The sequence below is a fragment of the Pollachius pollachius genome (genome assembly GCF_949987615.1).
Source record: "Pollachius pollachius genome assembly, chromosome: 3".
Classification (NCBI taxonomy): Eukaryota; Metazoa; Chordata; class Actinopteri; order Gadiformes; family Gadidae; genus Pollachius; species Pollachius pollachius.
This window is the reverse complement of record NC_136936.1, coordinates 28,617,851-28,635,996: the sequence shown is the minus strand read 5'-3', so window position 1 is coordinate 28,635,996 and position 18,146 is coordinate 28,617,851. Positions and strand designations below refer to the sequence as shown.

Here is an 18,146-nt window from a genome sequence, read left to right as displayed (position 1 = left end):
CTCTCTGCCTCTGTCTCTCGTGTGTGTGTGTGTCTCGCGCTCTCTCTCTCTCTCTCTCTCTTTTTCTCTTTCTCTCTCTCTGTCTGTAGGTCAGGTTGAGTCCAGAAGAATCAGATGTAACTCTCTTCAGTACCATTTCAGACTCAGGTACAAACACACACACACATGTATGTATATATCAGTGGCGGCTGGTGGTTTTTAAAGTCAGGGAGGAAGGACTGCGCGCTTGGTTGCCATTGGCCTGCTTGCAATGTTAGTGGCGTATGGTGGCATAGCTATGTGAGACTCAAGTTGTTTCAGGGTGTTTTGGTGAACCACAAAATAGCAGGGAGGGATAATTATGTGAATTGATACAAATCTACCAGTGGCAGCATTGTACTTTGAAAGCTGGTGGGCAGCATGTCTTGGACTACAAGGGCAGAAGGAAAGGATGCAAAGCCAATTGGTCAAATTGGGCCTATTTTTGCCCTCAATAACCGAAGCCATTGGTTGTTCTTTGTCTATGTTTATTTTATACAATATTAAACAAAACCAAAAGTGATGCCATTTAAAATGCATCATGCTCTGAAGGATGGTCGATTCTATCGACGATAGATGGATTCCATGGTCGATCGTCTCAAGTTACCGATGAAAAGGCGATTTTTTTTTTTTTGTAATTGTTTTTTTTATTGCCAGAAAAACAGCACTGTGGTGTGCTGTGTGGTGGCTAATTTTACAGCTTAAAAAGCCCTGCAAATTGTAATTGAAGTTAAATGGCACAGGTGGAAACACACTCTGTAGCGCTGACCCGACTTATTCCCCCACTGCTACGAGAGGAGAGGGGAGGGGAGGGGCTCGAAACCTACCGGTCTGCTCACACGGCGAAATGACATCACACTCCGCTGCATCTCACCCTGAAAAACTGATGGTCACTCATCTATGTGTGTGTCTTTGTCTGTGTGTATGTGTTCATGTATGTGTTTTTCTGTGTGTGTGTGTGTGTTAAGGCAATGGTGGAGCCATTGCGTGTGTGTCAAAGCCGCGTTAACATGGACACTTCTGAACCGATTAGATTTCTAAACGGAATAGATCTATTCATATCATGCAATCCGAATGTACTTTATATATGGCATTTACAAAAGTGGTAAGCGTATGGCCGTATGTCTCGCGCACAACCGTTATGTTGGTCTGGACTTATATGATATATGTAAGGGATACATTATATTATACATTATTCCACTTATTACACGGCTCCTTGCCAAAACGAAACAATATCGTAGACAAGATGGCGGCCGTTGAGGGTGGAAAGTGTCCATCGGTCCACACCGAGGTATTTCCAGTGCACTGCGTTTTGGTACTCCATTTTTGCGCAAAGTGCACTCAAAAAAGTAAGTGTAAGTATAGAAGTGTGTGATTTCAGACACAGCATAAGGCTAGTAAGTACAGATAGTATGGATATTTGAACACAAGACACTTACCACCCCCAACGGCCGCCATCTTGTCTACGTAGCAGAGGGGGCGGGAATTTCAAATCTGAAAATGGAGGATATTGTAACATTAAAGACCGACGTGCTCTAAAAATGTATGTCAAATTACACATATTTGGTTAGTTTTTCAGTACAACTACAATGTTTTATGCTGTATCCAACCAGTGTTTTTATGGTGTTAATTCTGTAATCAGTTGGTATCAAGAACGATAACGTGAATACTGCTAGATCGCTAATACAGGCGACGAACGGAAATGATCAAGCAGAAACAAAAATACCACCAAAGAAGAACCGTCAAACTGCAAACTCATTTCCGGTAGGTGCACGAAGGCTGTTTTGACAGCGCACTGTAGAAATGAGAGCACTGCGCCTAGGGAGAATGAAGTGCACTCAATGTAAGTGCACTTACGTAAGTGCGCGATATTAGACACGGCACAAGACATGGAGGAATTTCATTCCGATTGAGCCGTATATATGTTAATTTTTTATTCCGATTGAGCAGTTCATTCACTTCTAATCAGATCAGAAGTGTCCATAAACGCGGCTATGTGGCGTAGCTATTGCGTGTGTGTGTGTGTGTGTGTGTGCGCATGAACGTCCTCACGCTCTGGCGTCAAAGGAAATCAATGAGACCTGAACTGAAAACTATGCCGGTAAGAAACTAAACCTGTGATTCTGAAAAAAGTATAAAAACTATTGAAATTTCGTTTAGATAGTATTGAAGATACAAGTGTGTAGATTTGTTCATTGGTTTGAACGAAGGTAAACGGTTGAAAAATGAATTGGTTACAATGTGTTGAATTGTCAGAGGTTGACCAGACAGCTTCAATATAACCAACTGAAAGTAGTAGAAAGGAGTAGTTGCATCCGGCGTTACATGAAACGGCGTTACATGAAACTGTGAAATTGACGACAAAAAATGAGAAAATAAATGGCAATTTTATAAATCAGCGACCACCCCCCCCCCCCCCCATGGGCTGTAAGCCTACCATTGTTTGAGGCAAATGTGGATGTTAATGGGTGTTTCAGAATGTTGGTCATGGTGTTAAGCCAATTAAGATTGAGGGACTTAATTTATAGATCAAGTCAACACTTTTTGACTTGATCTATAATCTCAAATTATGGTGGAAAATAAGTATTTGGTCACCTACAAACCAGCAAGATTTCTGGCTGTCACAGACCTGTAACTTCTTCTTTAAGATGCTCCTCTGTCCTCCACTCGTTACCTGTATTAATGGCCCCAGTTTGAACTCCTTATCAGTATAAAAGACACCTGTCCACAACCTCAAACAGTCACACTCCAAACTCCACTATGGCCAAGACCAAAGAGCTGTCAAAGGACACTAGAAACACAATTGTAGACCTGCACCAGGCTGGGAAGTCTGAATCTGCAATAGGTAAGCAGCTTGGTGTGAAGAAATCAACTGTGGGAGCAATTATTAGGAAATGGAATACATACAAGACCACTGATAATCTCCCTCGATCTGGGGCTCCACGCAAGATCTCAGCCTGTGGGGTCAAAATGATCACAAGAACGGTGAACAAAAATCCTAGAACCACACGGGGGGACCTAGTGAATGACCTCCAGAGAGCTGGGACCAAAGTAACAAAGGCTACCATCACTAACACACTACGCCGCAAGGGACTCAAATCCTGCAGTGCCAGACATGTCCCCCTGCTAAAGGCAGTGCATGTCCGGGCCCGTTTGAAGTTTGCTAGAGAGAATTTGGATGATCCAGAACAGGATTGGGAGAATGTCATATGGTCAGATGAAACCAAAATAGAACTTTTTGGTAAAAACTCAACTCGTCGTGTTTGGAGGAGAAAGAATGCTGAGTTGCATCCGAAGAACACCATACCTACAGTGAAGCATGGGGGTGGAAACATCATGCTTTGGGGCTGTTTTTCTGCCAAGGGACCAGGACGTCTGATCCATGTGACGGAAAGAATGAATGGGGCCATGTATCGTGAGATTTTGAGTGAAAACCTCCTTCCATCAGCAAGGGCACTGAAGATGAAACGTGGCTGGGTCTTTCAGCATGACAATGACCCCAAACACACCGCCCGGGCAACGAAGAAGTGGCTTCGTAAGAAGCATTTCAAGGTCCTGGAGTGGCCTAGCCAGTCTCCAGATCTCAACCCCCATAATTTGCAAATAAATTCTTTAAAAATCAGACAATGTGCTTTTCTAGATTTTTTTTTTTTTCATTTTGTCTCGCATAGCTGAGGTATACCTATGATGAAAATTACAGGCCTCTCTCATCTTTTTAAGTGGGAGAACTTGCACAATTGGTGGCTGACTAAATACTTTTTTGCCCCACTGTATATATATATATATATATACACGCACGCACGCACGCACGCACGCACGCACACACACACACACACAGGTGAATGGGTTAACAATGAAGAGATTAAAGGTCAGTGTGTGTCCTGTAGGGGGCCCCCTAGCCAGCGGTCCGGTGTTGCTACAGCTGACCCAAGAGGACCTGGAGGCAACAAAGCTGGACCCCAAAGAGGTGCCTGATTAAAAAACCTCTAAAGACTCCACTACTAACTGACCAACTAATGCTAATGCAGGATTTTTTCAAACACCCTTAAGTTATGTTTAAACTAGCTAGCCAGATGCTAGACATATGTGTGTGTTCATTGTTTACGCTAGCCTAATGCTAGGTTCTTTGTTCACTGTAGCCTAATGCTATGTTCATTGTTCATGTTAGCCTAATGCTAGGGTCATTGTTCATGCTATTGTACTGCTAGCTTCATTGTTCACGCTAGCCTTATGCTAGGTTCATTGTTGACGCTAGCCTAATGCTGTGTTCATTGTTCAAGTCAGCCTAATGCTTTGTTCATTGTTCACGTTAGCCTAATGCTAGGTTCTTTGTTCATGCTAGCCTAATGCTAGGTTCATTGTTCACAATCTCCTGATGCTATGATCATTGTTCACTCTAGCCTAATGCTATGTTCATTGTTCATGCTAGCCTTACGCTAGGTTCATGGTTCACACTAGCCTCATGCGAGGTTCATGGTTTACACTAGCTTAAGCTAGGTTCATTGTTTACACTAGCCTAATGCTAGTTTCATGGTTCACACTAGCCCAATGCTATGTTCATGCTTTTGTTCACCCTTCCGTGCAAGAGTATGAATAGTTTTGGGATGTCGGGCTGACTGACAGGCATGAGTTTCATCTCAAACGGACTCTGGCAGTTGGAAGATGTATCTATGTATTCATCAAGTCACATATCAATTAGCATCAGGATTCACGCATCGAAACCTGTTAGGCCCATGTACAGAAGATATTGTGCCCCAGACATTGTTTGATTAGTTTAATTACAAACATTTCATAGATTTTGGTTTGTTTTACATTTAGGGTACTTGGCAGACCCTTTTTCCAAAGCGACTTAGCGTACAGTAAGTACCTTAAAGGGATACTTCACCGATGGAGATTTGAAAGTTATAATAATATAAGTAATGATCATATGTAATATAAATGTGCAAAAAAAAATTGAAATCAGTTCATCCTAGCCTGAGAAAAGGCAGTAAGTGTCTCTCACCACAGTGCATTGCCCTCGCTGCACCGCCCGCCTATTTCCGTTTGGAGGGGGAAGGACCCATGGTCCTAGCGCGAGTGTAGCGTGAGCAAACTTTGTGTAAACTAGAGGTGGATTCAATGATTCGTTTACGTGAACCAGTTCGCGTCAGTCAGTTCGCCAAGATGAGTCGTTCGCGAATCGTTCGTTCGTTCGTTCAGCCCAGTTTCCGGTTCAGTCCAGTTTCCGTTTCCGGTAGCGTTTAATCGCATCATGCAATGCACCCATTGCATGGTTCTCAGCTGAGTCAGTTAGACTCAGTGCTACCGGAAACTCGACTGAACTGGTTCAGTCGAGTTTCCGGTGAATCGAATGGCGAATCGAATCACTTTATCCTGAAAGTTGAGTCAATATCGTTAATTTTATATATTAAAAAAATACCCGAGATAAAGGAACAATGTGAAACCCTAACCCTAAAATGTAAACACCAGGCTACTTGACAAGAAAATGTAACGGCCCACCTGAGGCTTTACTTCACCTCAGAGATAATGCGTTAGTTAATAATGATATGCCTTGCGGCATATCATGCGGCATCACCTGCGCATAGTGCTGCTGCGTAGGCCTACATGGACGTTCCTAGTATGTTTACTTCATGTATCGTTGAAGCTAACTAAGTAAAGCCTAGTTATAACTATAACCTGCTCCTGGTGCAGTGCAAGCAACAGTGTGTGCCGTGAGTCGCCTCGGTCCCTCGTCTTCCTGAACGAACTGTCTGCGAGTCGTGGGTCTGGGAGGAGTCAATTCTGAGTCACGAACGCGAACGAGACGACCGACGCGAACGAGACGACCGACGCGAACGACGCGAACGAGAGAGAAGAACCAGTTCGGACCGTTCGTTCTAACGATTTGTTCGTTCGAACGAATCAGTTCGCGACCGAACCACCTCTAGTGTAAACATATCCCTGTGATACGTTGACTAGTTTAGACTTCTGCCCTCGTTTTTTCCAACGCATCATTTGTATATTACTGTACATCATAAAAACATTTGCTAATTACAGTAGCTCAGCATATCAAGTATTTGTAATCAACCTTTTCTCCCCAGTTGAAATAAGTGTTTATCTTATACAGTAGGCCTACTTTAGTATAACAGCACTTGGGTTAGTAAACAAATCACAACAACCAACATGAATTTGAAGTTTTATTCATAAAAAAATATGAACTATTTACAAAAATAAAACGTGTAGTGTGCGTTTGCTAGAGTCAAAATAGTCACGGCTCCTCTTGAGCATCTACTGTCTCCTGGTAGCCATGCTTCTGCCCATCTTTTGCTGGGTAATTAGCTCTGATGGCCTGGACAACACAGGAAGCCGATACTGTCTTAAGAAAGAGAACAACATTAGCAAAGCAAGATAAATTATGCCTTGAGTAGCCTATACAGCATTACACAGACTTCAAGCTAACGTTACATAGCCTATGATCCACAAATAAGATTGGCTCCTTTCGGATAACTACATTGTCACATTCCCGGGGACTCAAAACTGTTGAAGCCAATGTGTTAGTAAAAAAACAAACACATACTCTATGCTCAGCCGTCTGTTTCTCCCGGCAGGCTTTGGCTGGCATTTCCAGTACACTTTCTGGTTCCGGAAATATGTATCCAATACCCAACTGTTCAGATGAGGCGTAATGCCTTGGGTGCGAAACTCGGGTGATCGACAACACACACGTCCGTGTCGTCCTATGTTATCCATGACAACCAGCATGCTCCAGCCCCAACCTAAGGAGAGAGCTTTAAAGGATGTCTGTCTGGTTCCAGGTGCAGAGAGGGGGAGTTGGGATAAGGAGAGATGCTCCCTTCCCCTCAGCCCTCCTCCCTCTCCCCAAACAGCAGAACCTCCCTCAGAGACCCTCCTCCCTGCTCCTTCCCCTCAAGCCACGTCAAGCTGGCCCCCGCAACACCACCCTGCGAGAGGTGAGAGACTAACTTCCAACAGGGGAGAGAGCAATAAAGAGAGACTTACCTCCAACAGAGGAGAGACCAATAGAGAGAGACTAACCTCCAACAGGAGAGAGAGAGAGAGAGAGAGAGAGAGAGAGAGAGAGAGAGAGAGAGAGAGAGAGAGAGAGAGAGAGAGAGAGAGAGAGAGAGAGAGAGAGAGAGAGAGAGACGGGGAGATGTTATACTTGATCTCCTGAGTACACTGGGTTGAACCTTTAAAAGAGATCCTGTGAAATATTACTAAACTTGTCGTTCTCTCCCCAGGTAGAGACAGGTTTTACCAAGATTAACAAAGTAAGCGTCACCGAGACGACGGCGCCCCACCAGGTAACCACGGTGACCAGAAGCATCCCAGGAGGAGGAGGGGCTAGAGCACAGGCTATCAGGCTGGTTGCTAACGGTGGGGTCGTCGCCAACCTGGTGGAAGGAGGAGGAGGGAGGAGCAACCCAGCCAGACCCCAGGAGGAGGAGGAGAGAGAAGTGGAGGGTGGGGAGGACAGCTGTCAGAGCGTCCTGACGTCCAGCCCCGATGAACACGCCCCCCTGCTTCATCATCGTCATCCTAACTCCGGAACTAACACAAACAAAAACATCATCCAACAGCCTGCCCTGCGGTCACAGGTCATGCTGGAGAGCTTAGATAAACATCTAGCCCTTCCCACTATGCCTTTAGCTTCTCCCTTTAAGCATGTGGCCCCTCCCCCTGGCCCTCCGGCTCCTGGCCCCCCCGCCTCCCTCCTGAGCGGTGCTCCTGATCCTGCTCTAGGGTCTAGTTCTGGTTCTGCTTCAGCTTCTCCTCCTTCAGAAGGTCGAGCTGCACAGAGGCCCTCCAGCCTGGATCTCTCCTTCTCCTCCTCCTCTTCATCAGGTTAGACTTCCTTATTTCATTCTCTGCCTGTGTTTGTAATACTGGTTCTGTCCAGCAGAGAACAGTGTGTAATACTGGTTCTTTCAAGCAGAGAGCAGTATGTAATACTGGTTCTGTCCAGCAGAGAGCAGTGTGTAATACTGGTTCTGTCTTGTTCTCTCCTCTTCCTCACCTCCTCTCCTCCTCCTCACCTCCTCTAGGAGATAAGATCAAGCGTCGCGTTAAGACTCCTTACGTCCTGAAGAAGCCCCGCCCTGCCACCTGGGTCGTCTCCATGGAAACCAGTCTGGACTCAGAGATCAACAATTACAACTCATCTAATCCCAACAGTTTCCCCAAATTCAACCAATCAAAATCCAGCATGGCTATCTTCATGATAGGAGGGATGACCTCTGAACCCAGTTGAATTACCTTGTTTTGGTTCCTGGGTTAAGACCAACAGTCCTAGTCTGTCCCCCCCATATAGTGCATTACTAGGGGCAGTGGTAAAAAGATAGGTAAGATAAGTAAAAATAAAAGTACAAGTAGGCATTACTCCCTTTACTTCAAAATTGAGGAACCCTAGCTCAGTATGTAAATGAATTAAACAAATATAAAAAAATCAATGTCAGCATTTGAACATATTTACAGCCATTTCCACCCATTTATAACCAGAACATTGCCAGTACATTGCCGGTACATTGCTTGTACATTGCTGTTTCATTGCTTTTGACACAATTCGCACACTCCTGTGCCTGTGTAGCTTCAACGTTTCCGGAGGTCATATAAATTGTGTCAGTAATTAATGTATTCCTTTTCAGCTCTTGTGTGCAACACATTTGTAGTTGTTGGTTCCACCTATTCTTTGTTTTTAAATGGTGTACGATTAAGCTTTTCCCCTCACTAGATACATCACCCATCACTTCCCCGTCTCCCTGCGCCTCCTTATAGTTCCCAAGGGAGGCATGCCTCCCAGTTTGGGAAACGCTGACTTAGGCTGTCACCATTTTCTAGTGTGTTCCAAAATGTGGGATAAAATCTGATTCTGTATATAGTGCCTTACTTAATACTCATAAGGTACGTCAGATAAGTGTAGAAGTGATTCGCACTTTCTGCACTAGATCCGATAATACATGGAGATATTCAGACTCTGGATGGGTTCTTAAGGGTTCTTATGGGTGCTGTCACAGCACCCATAAGGTGCTACATCTAACATGGTGGGACCAGACCCCCTTGTGTTCTGGGTCCTGTGTTCTGGGGACGTCCCCGGTGGGAGCTCTCCCAAGAAAGGTACCATGTTTTTAATAGGATTGTCTAAATGGCTTAATCAATCTTTAAATGGCAAAAGTTGTAGCTTGCCTGGTAGTAATGGTGAGTCAGTGGGTAACTAGACTCTGTCTATGTGCAAGGCACCTCCCTAAACAGGTCTGTCTATCCAGTGAATACAATTCGCTGGATAGAAAGATCCATTTAGGAAGGTCACAAACAACATTTATACCATAGAGAATGTTCACCAAATCATAATACTCATCTGGTCAGATTAAGAATATACTGCCCAATCTTTTGCTCCAGCTTTTGCCATTATAAGAATACCCTAAATGTAAATATGTAAACATGGGATACACACCAACAAAGTAAAAGGTTTTTCCTTTCAGAGATCTGGTCACCTTAATCTTAAACTTGTCTGCTTGTTTACACGTCACGCAGATAGGCTGCTAATTAGTGTCCAAATCCCTAGTATACTGGTGTAGCATGTCGTGTTCACTTTATAGGGAATAGGGAATGAGGGTTAACAACGAACATAACCCTAACAAGTTAGTCAATTTGAACACAGCCCAAGCAGGCCTAGTGTCCTCTCCCCTGTTCAGAGCTACTAGTTAGTTAGTCAGCCAGCGAGCTAGCTAGTTATATCTAGATATCTATGTATGTCTTGTCTTACATATTTATTATTTGGAGAACTTTGCTTTTACACTTGAATCTTGCTATGCAGTCAGTCTCAGTACTTCCAAATGTACTCTTTATTATATTTATATTTTATGAACTTATTATTATATAACTTACATTACTGCTGTGCATCTCTGTAAAAGATCTCAAACTGATGAAAAGACACAGGAAGGAGGAAAGAAAATATGCTCTCATAAGGTCTTTTAAAAGAGTTATATTTTACAAAACACAGCTTGACTTGTTAACTATTATCTGCATTTAGGATTTAATCCACTTCTAGAAACTTCTTTGTGTGGTTATGCTCTCAAGAGTGTTCTAGAACCAGGTTCTAGAAGGTGCTTCTAATTGTCTGTCTCCAGAATAATCCTGTCTTGTCTTAAGCCGTAGTGTAGTAACTTGCATCGTTTTTTAATATGACCTGTTTATTACTTGTTTTCTATAATATATTGACTGTAATGTGTGTTTGTGAGAGAAGGCTGGAGAGCTTTTTTAAGTGAAAATGTCTCAAAATACCCTTATGAGGATGTGGTTGTCTGTTCAGTCCACTATGTCATCATATTTAACTGTGATATTTTACCGCTCATCGTCAATATTAACTGTTAAATCACATTGATTTGAGTCCTACTGAGTTCTTGAGTCTGAATTGTCTGTACTTCGCTACTGAAGCATCCCTAGTTTGACGGCTAAAAAAATCCACAAACATATCAACTGATATATTATAATAATACCTAACTATCTACCTGTTTTATAACCACTATCCCTGGTAGACTTTACCCCTCCTTCCAACTGACAATTATATTTCTATAGAATCTGTTTCATATTTATATAAATCTTTACTCTCCCTCATTTCATATTTATATTGATTTTAAGGGCATCATACCACACACAACATATTTGATCATGATCATTATTACTTATTATACATTTTATAAATATGAATGATAAATCATTTTAATAACCAGTATCATAACTATAAGGACAAATACACCTACTTATTTTACCTGACTGTCATATCCATGACATAAATACTTTTACAATGAACCATTATGTTGAAGCAGCTGTGTGTTGGAAAGAGTTTAATAAAGCTTTGTTAAAGACATGAAGCGGCCTCTTTATTTACAACTCAGAACCACGCATCAAGGAGACGCAGCGTGGCTCCACCACCTCACTGAATACTATTATATAGTATAATACTATTCTGACCTCCATCCCGTGAGGGCTTGTTCACACTACATTTGTCCGTCGGCGGATGGCCGAGGGCGTGTCTGACTGCGTCTGTATAGGGGACTAGTCTTTGTAGACGCATACTGCAGCGAATCAAATCGCCTCCCTCTACAAAGCCGATGTGTGGATATTAATACAAAAGAGGACACAAACAGGTGGCTAAAAACAATGCTATCATTCCACATTTCTTTAAGAAAATAGAACCGGCGGATTTTTCTTGCTTCTTCCTGCTTGTTATTGCAAAATGGATCCAGGAAACGCGTGGAGTGTATTTGCATAACCGCGATCTGATTGGCCGACGGATCCGGCGCTGCCTGAAAAGTTGCACATTCCTCAACTTTTTGACGCAGGCCACGGAGCCTTATGTTGCTTGCACACCGCCGCGCGGCAACCGCCCTTATAACCGCCTCGCTGCCGGAGGGTTCAGCGCGGCGGTGTGAAGGGCCAGGCGTTTTCAAAAGCGGCTGCTGTTGCTGCTGCCGCGGCTGCCGCCGAAAATTTCAACACGGGGAAAGCTGAGCGGTAGGGCAAAATTTGTGCGCGTTCACGTGGGCGGCAACCGCTTCCTGGTTTTCAGCCACTTTTGTAACCGCCTCCCCTCTGCCGCCCTTCCCTCATTAAAATGAATGGATTCGGCAAGATGCCGCGCGGTGGTGTGAAAGCAGCTTAATGGACGGACGGACCCCCAATGCATTTCGCGAGCGCCCCATGCAAAGTCAATGAGATCCGCCGACGGACGCACGCATCCTTCGAAGGCTGCATTTGAAGGCCGATTGCGTCACTGCAACGCGTCAAGGCTGTCCCATTTCGAATGCTCCTTCAAATGCGGCCGACAAATGAATCCTTCTTTTCCCGGATTTGAAGGATCCACCGACTGGATCCTTCACGGCCCAACGTATGCGCGTTGGATTTTTTCAGAAATGGCGTCGGAGAGAGCGGAAGCGGCAGTTACAGCAAATTACATATTTAATTACAAAACTATGTAAAAACATTTTTTTATATTAAAATAAAGTTGGGACTATTTTAAATTTGTAACTTTACTGTCAAAGTTCAATGACATTAACACGACCCATATAACGTTAAACTAATTAACGTTATATTTTATATAATTATTATATAACGGCTCCATATTTCTCCGCTGTCCGGTTTGAACCGCAGCTGTCAGGGTAGCTAGTTGACAGGAGCGGCGCGTCGTCACCCAAGGTAAAGGGTGTTAACGGCTTGTTACGCAAACTTGAAATGCTCTGTAGGCCAGACCGTCTCATTTATAAACGTTCGTTCGGCCTTTGGTGCGGCCTTCACAACTACAAAGGCACACCTTCAAAGACCGCGTCCTTCGAAGGATGCGTCCCCTGAATTGGAGACACATGCTGCGTCTGAAATCGTGCACTTACATGGAGTGCACTTCATTATCCCTACAGTACACTTACTTATTCACCTTATTCCACTCGTAAACAAGGGGGGCGTCATATTGGTCCCGTTGTGTTCTATCTTCCGGTTGAGCAACTCTGTCCGTTATCATACAGTGGCACAATACATTAGCAATTTTTGTCAAGATGACCAGCATTATTTGTTCCGTGCTGGGGCTGCCATAACAACTGGAATAAAAGACGGGTGTCCTTGCAACAATACTGTGTTGTACACGGGAAAACCAGGGCAGAATGTTGTGGGGCAACCTTCAATCTTCATCCTCCGCCATCCAGCGATGAGGACTGGCGTATGTGGCTAAAGGCGCTAAATTTGAAGAACCCTCTGAAAAAACCCTACTCAGTTCTTTTCATTTTGTGGACGGCAGACCATCAGACCAACACCCATACCCCGAGAAATGGTTGGGATGTGTTATTCCTCCGGCGAAAAAGGCTCCTCGGATGCTTGTGAGGCTCCAAGGTAAGATAACATTTTAGCACTAAGAGCTATCAACATCGCTAATCGTTAGCCAGCTAGCGTCTAATGACTATGATCAGCATATATCCGTAACTATGCCTTGGCTTGACCTCAATAAATGAACAGCATAACAAGATAAGATCAGGTCGAGTCTTTCTAATTTGATGTCCAGGACTGGTTGTGTTGAAAGGCAGCAAAATGATTAACCTTATCGTCGATAACTTACTGATGTCTGATGCTGTTATTTCTACAGAACCCTCAACCAGCTCTGCAATCCAGGAGACTGATGGGTTGACTGATGGGATGACACCCCGTGATGCTTCTACACAGGGGAAGTATACATTGATGGAAGATCACATCTTTGCTGTCAGTGACTCACTCCATTGTCCTCTCCTCCATGACCAGGCAACACAGTGTCCTGAACAACATCTTGTACACACCGAACTTCTCCGGAATGATCGGCTGTGTCTACTGTACAAGTGGATGCCTTTGAGGCTTTATCCGATGATCTGAAAGAAGGATGCAGCATCTCTCAGCTACATCCCAAGGATCAACTGTTGATGACCCTGATGGAGCTCCGGCTGAACCTATTGCAGGGCGACATCGCAGAGAGGTTCAGGGTGTCTCAGTCTGTGGTCAGTAGGATAATCTCTCAGTGGCTGGACTTCATGGAGGAGAAGATGAGGTGCTATGTTCCATGGCTGCCCAGGGAGACAATCTAGGCAACGATGCCACAGAGCTTCAAGGAACATTATCCATTAACCACATGCGTAATCGACTGTTCTGAGACCCCTCTTCAGAAGGCTCAAAATCTGGACTCAAGAGGCGAGTCTTACAGTCATTACTATGGACATAATACAATCAAGTTCCTCATAGCTATTGCACCCTGTGGTTTGATTATGTTCATCTCTCCAGCATATGGTGGGAGATGCAGTGACAAGTTCATCACAGCCAACTCAGGGTTTCTGGAGTGTCTGCATCCAGGTGATGAGGTGATGGCTGACCGAGGAGTTGTTATCCAAGATCTTCTGTTTGAACGTAAAGTCAAGCTCGTCCTGCCAGCTTTCACCAGAAGAGGCCTTCCCTTGTCCGAAGAAGACACCACCAACAAGAGGCGCATAGCCTCCGAGTGCACGTTGAGAGGGTCATACGCTGCCTGAAGAACTACAGAATAGTGAATAATGAGTTAATGCTTTGACATAGTACTAAAAACTAATTGCATTAAAAACAATAGCCAATAATATGTACAAATAGTAGTTAAAATATGTACAAGTAGTATAAAGTAATAATTTGCATAACTGCATATAACGCTCACAGAGCAACAGGCGACCTTCATTATACTCGTCTGAAATAAAAGGAAGCATGTCTCTGAAATAGAATGCTCTTAGTCTAGCCACAGTCTTTGCACAGAAAGACTCATCATATGGGATGTGAAGCATTACCTGTTTTGAATGAGACCAAATCAGTAACTTGCATGCCTTTAGCTTTGTGCAGAACAAGCCAATTTGTACTTGCATGTAGAAGCCGCGGGCAATAATTAAAAAAATCCCCATATGACACCTGAGGCCACCGCCGCATGTCATCCACCCACTCGGTGGAGTTCATTAACCTCGGTTGGCGAAGTACAATCCCTCCATCCGAACTTTTGACATGTTTTTGTCTCTACCCACGTTAGCCTCTCCATCTTAATTCGCCGGGTATTTCAATGTAGCTATCTAGCCGTAGCTAGCCGACCGGATGTTTCAACACAAAGCAGAAGACAATAACATTTAAAAAGGGGCGTGGCGGAATTCACCCCTTGCTAGTGACGTCACGCAAAAATCGCGCGAATTATGAACTCCATGACGGACGGCGGAAGTATCGGAAAAGCTATGCTGTAGTCGGCGGACGGCAAGCAAAATAGACATCCTCTGGTACGTGTTCGTTCGTTCGTTCGTGTACCATGGTTATTTCTTGTTGTGCAGTTGGCTGTGCCAATAGGCAGGGTAAAGCCAATGTTTCGTTTTACCGGATACCATTCGATGGGGAGAGAAGGCAGCGATGGGTTGCTGCTATAAGCAGAAAGGACTGGCAGCCCTCCAAGTACTCGAGGATTTGCAGCAAACATTTTTTACAAGGTAAGATTCATGTATTTCCCAATTACTTGTACTTAATCTGTGTAATGCCATACCATCATCCATGTCCAGATGGAGACCCAGTCAAATTGTCATTTGTAACATGAGTGGCCTGTGTTATGGGCAAGTGCCAACTAGCGTGATGGGGCTGTGCAGTCTAACGTTACCCATTCACAAACGTAGCCTAATGTCAGAATTCACTGATCAGTCTCAAACAGTGTCATCTGTATCTTACACAAGTGGTTATTACAGCTAGATAAGTAGGCTATAAGTCCACAGATACTGAGAGATAGATAGATAGATAGATACATTCATAGATAGGATAGTTATAGGCAGGGGCCATGGTTCTCAGCGCCCTCTTGGTGGTACAGTAGCCTTCTCAGGCAGCTTCCCTATATTTTATGACTAGGCTGTTGTCATATTGAAGCTCACTCAAATTGAAGCGACTTGATGCAGTGTTAAGTTAAGTCTGTTTGGCATATTACATTATATGTGCCACTAGTTTCACTGATACCAGCCTCTTCTACATTCTCCTCTTCAGCCTCACCTAACACTGATCATCTAATCATTGAATATAAATAAATTGAATGAAATCATTAGAACAGGATCCATAGAATCTAAGCCATATGGATATATACATATCTGTGACTGCTGAGATCACCTCTGACCCCTGTGGTGGATGTTGTGGTCCTATATGCAATGAAACACTGATGGAGTGGCGGTTTTAAAATCCCAGTTAAGTCCTATGGATGGCAGTTGACGACCGACTTACTGATTTATTTTATCAGGACAGAAGAGTGATGACCCTTTATCGCCTGATTATGTGCCATCAGTGTTTGCGCACACCAAGTCCCCTGTGAAACGACGAGCCCTGGGACGTCTAGGGAAGTATGAGGTTAGAGAGGCAATGAAGAAAAAAAAGCGGTGGGAGACGTCCAAACGCGAAGCTGCCAGGGCACTCCTCAGTCTCTCAGCTGAGACGAATGTGTTAGGTGAGGCTGAAGAAGAGATTGTAGGTGAGGCTGAAGAGGAGATTGTAGAAGAGGCTAGTATCAGTGAAACTGGTGGCAAATGTGATGCAATGTGCCAAACAGACCTCACTGCAGACCACATCAAGTCGCTTCAATTTGAGTGTCAGCAACTCCGGGATGAGACCTTCACTCTGAAAGACAAGCTGAAGCCCTCAGATCTGAAACAAAGCACATTTTAAAACGCTGACAAACTTAAAACATTTACAGGACTGCCGAACTATAAAGTCTTTATTGCAATAATTACTCTGGTGACGCCATTACTTAAGGATACGGCAAACCTCTCCATCTTCCACCAGCTACTATTATCTTTAATGAGGATCAGGCTTAACCTTCCTATTGCTTTTTTGTCATATCTGTTTGGTGTGCATATGTCTACTATTTCAAGAGTTTTTACAAATGTAATTAACATCCTAAATGACAATTTAGTACCCGTGTGTGTGGTATGGCCTGAAAGAGCAAATGTACTAACATCTCTGCCAATGTGTTTTAGAAAGTCTTTTAAAAATTGCATGTCGATTATAGACTGTTTCGAAATTACAATTGACAAACCAAAAGATCTGAAGGCAAGGGCACAAACATATTCCCAGTATAAATCACACAACACCATGAAATACCTAATAGGTATAACGCCACAAGGAGTAATCTCCTTCATCTCCAAGGGCTGGGGGGGGCGGACAACTGATCAGCACATTACAGCAAACAGTGGGTTTTTGGATAATCTCCTACCAGGAGACTTGATCCTAGCAGATCGTGGCTTTAGGATTCAGGATCAAGTTGGCTTGTACTGTGCGAGGGTTGAAACTCCTGCCTTTACACGGGGGAAAAAACAGCTGGGTGCGGTTGAATTGGAAGATTCCAGGAAACTGGCATCAGTCCGCATACATGTGGAGAGGGTAATTGGTCAAGCACGGTCCAAGTACAAAATGTTGCATGGACCTGTGCCCATTAGTCTTCTGATGAATTCATCAGAAGACGAGTTCACCTCTTTTGACAAAATAGTCAGAGTGGCATGTGCCCTGACGAATCTGTGCCCCTCAGTGGTGCCAATTGATTAACTTTGAAACCTCTCTGTTAAAGAACTGATTTGAAACGTAGTGAGATCAGTTATTAATCACATTTATTTGAGTAACAGTTCCAAGTGTAAATAGTTGTACCAGTAGATACATTTACAATCAAATGTTTACTTCTCCATGTAGCTTTTCTTTTCTTTATACATATTTACTGGTTTGTCTGTGGTGTCTGTCTAAAAAAAATAAAGTTCACCTTGACCTTGGTAACCGGGCGCTGTTGTTTGATTGTACATACACACACGCAACCAAAATTTCATATTAAAAGTAATATTAATTATAAGTCATATTAATTATTCTTGATAAACACTTAATGTTAAACTAAAATAATAAGGCTAAAGCAAATAGTTGGCCCTACTCCTCCTCCAGTCCTTGTAAGTCTGTGGACTGTGTTTTGTCTGACAGCAATCTATCTGGGCATGTATATGTCTTGGCCAATAACTCAGATAAAATGGCTGACCTATAAAAGGCCTCGACATTCTGCACTGCTTCTGTAAAGAAGTCAGCATCAGGAAAAATCCTCTGTATGAAAAAATTGGATGTAGACCACACCATGAAGTCGCAAAACTTTCGCTTTGTCACAAACAACTGGGCTTGCACCTGGTAGTGGTATTGATGATCTCTGTTAAGTGCATATGTACCATCTGTGTTCTCAATGCAGAAATGTTTCTTTTCAGTGGAAACATTTCTGGACACTTGATCTCCAAAATACCATCGCCACAGCAGGAGCAGGACAGCAAGGCATCTGGAGATGCCCCAAGGTAGGGACGGGAGGGATCAATGTGGCGACCTGTCACGGTCTCTCCTACTGGATCCTAGCTTCCACTGGTTTTCTGTTAGTCTTGTCTGTCTCTGTCATCATGTTCTGTTTTAGGTACGGGGGCGTGGCCTGTTCAACTCCCCGACCCAGCCACGCTGATCACCCGCACCTGACCATCATCACCAATCACATCCACCTGCATATCTTCCCCAGTCATTCAACCATTCGTCGCCAGATCGTCAGCTATATTTACCTGGTGAAGTATCCTCCGACCTCTCTT

General features: G+C 43.8%; 1 protein-coding gene across 3 annotated transcripts in view; it reads left to right on the top strand.

Moving 5' to 3' along the window:
• The window catches only part of LOC307072967 (bone morphogenetic protein receptor type-2-like), a 70,870-nt gene extending 60,017 nt beyond the window's left edge, over window positions 1–10,853 (top strand). For all 3 annotated transcript variants that reach the window (XM_079732573.1, XM_079732572.1, XM_079732574.1), the window contains 5 exons: window positions 90–147; window positions 3,906–3,985; window positions 6,813–6,968; window positions 7,260–7,863; window positions 8,064–10,853. In XM_079732573.1, the coding sequence (XP_079588699.1) occupies window positions 90–147; window positions 3,906–3,985; window positions 6,813–6,968; window positions 7,260–7,863; window positions 8,064–8,269 (1,104 nt within the window). In that variant the 3' untranslated portion in view covers window positions 8,270–10,853. The remainder of the gene's footprint in view (window positions 1–89; window positions 148–3,905; window positions 3,986–6,812; window positions 6,969–7,259; window positions 7,864–8,063) is intronic.
• The last annotated feature ends 7,293 nt before the right edge of the window (window positions 10,854–18,146 follow it).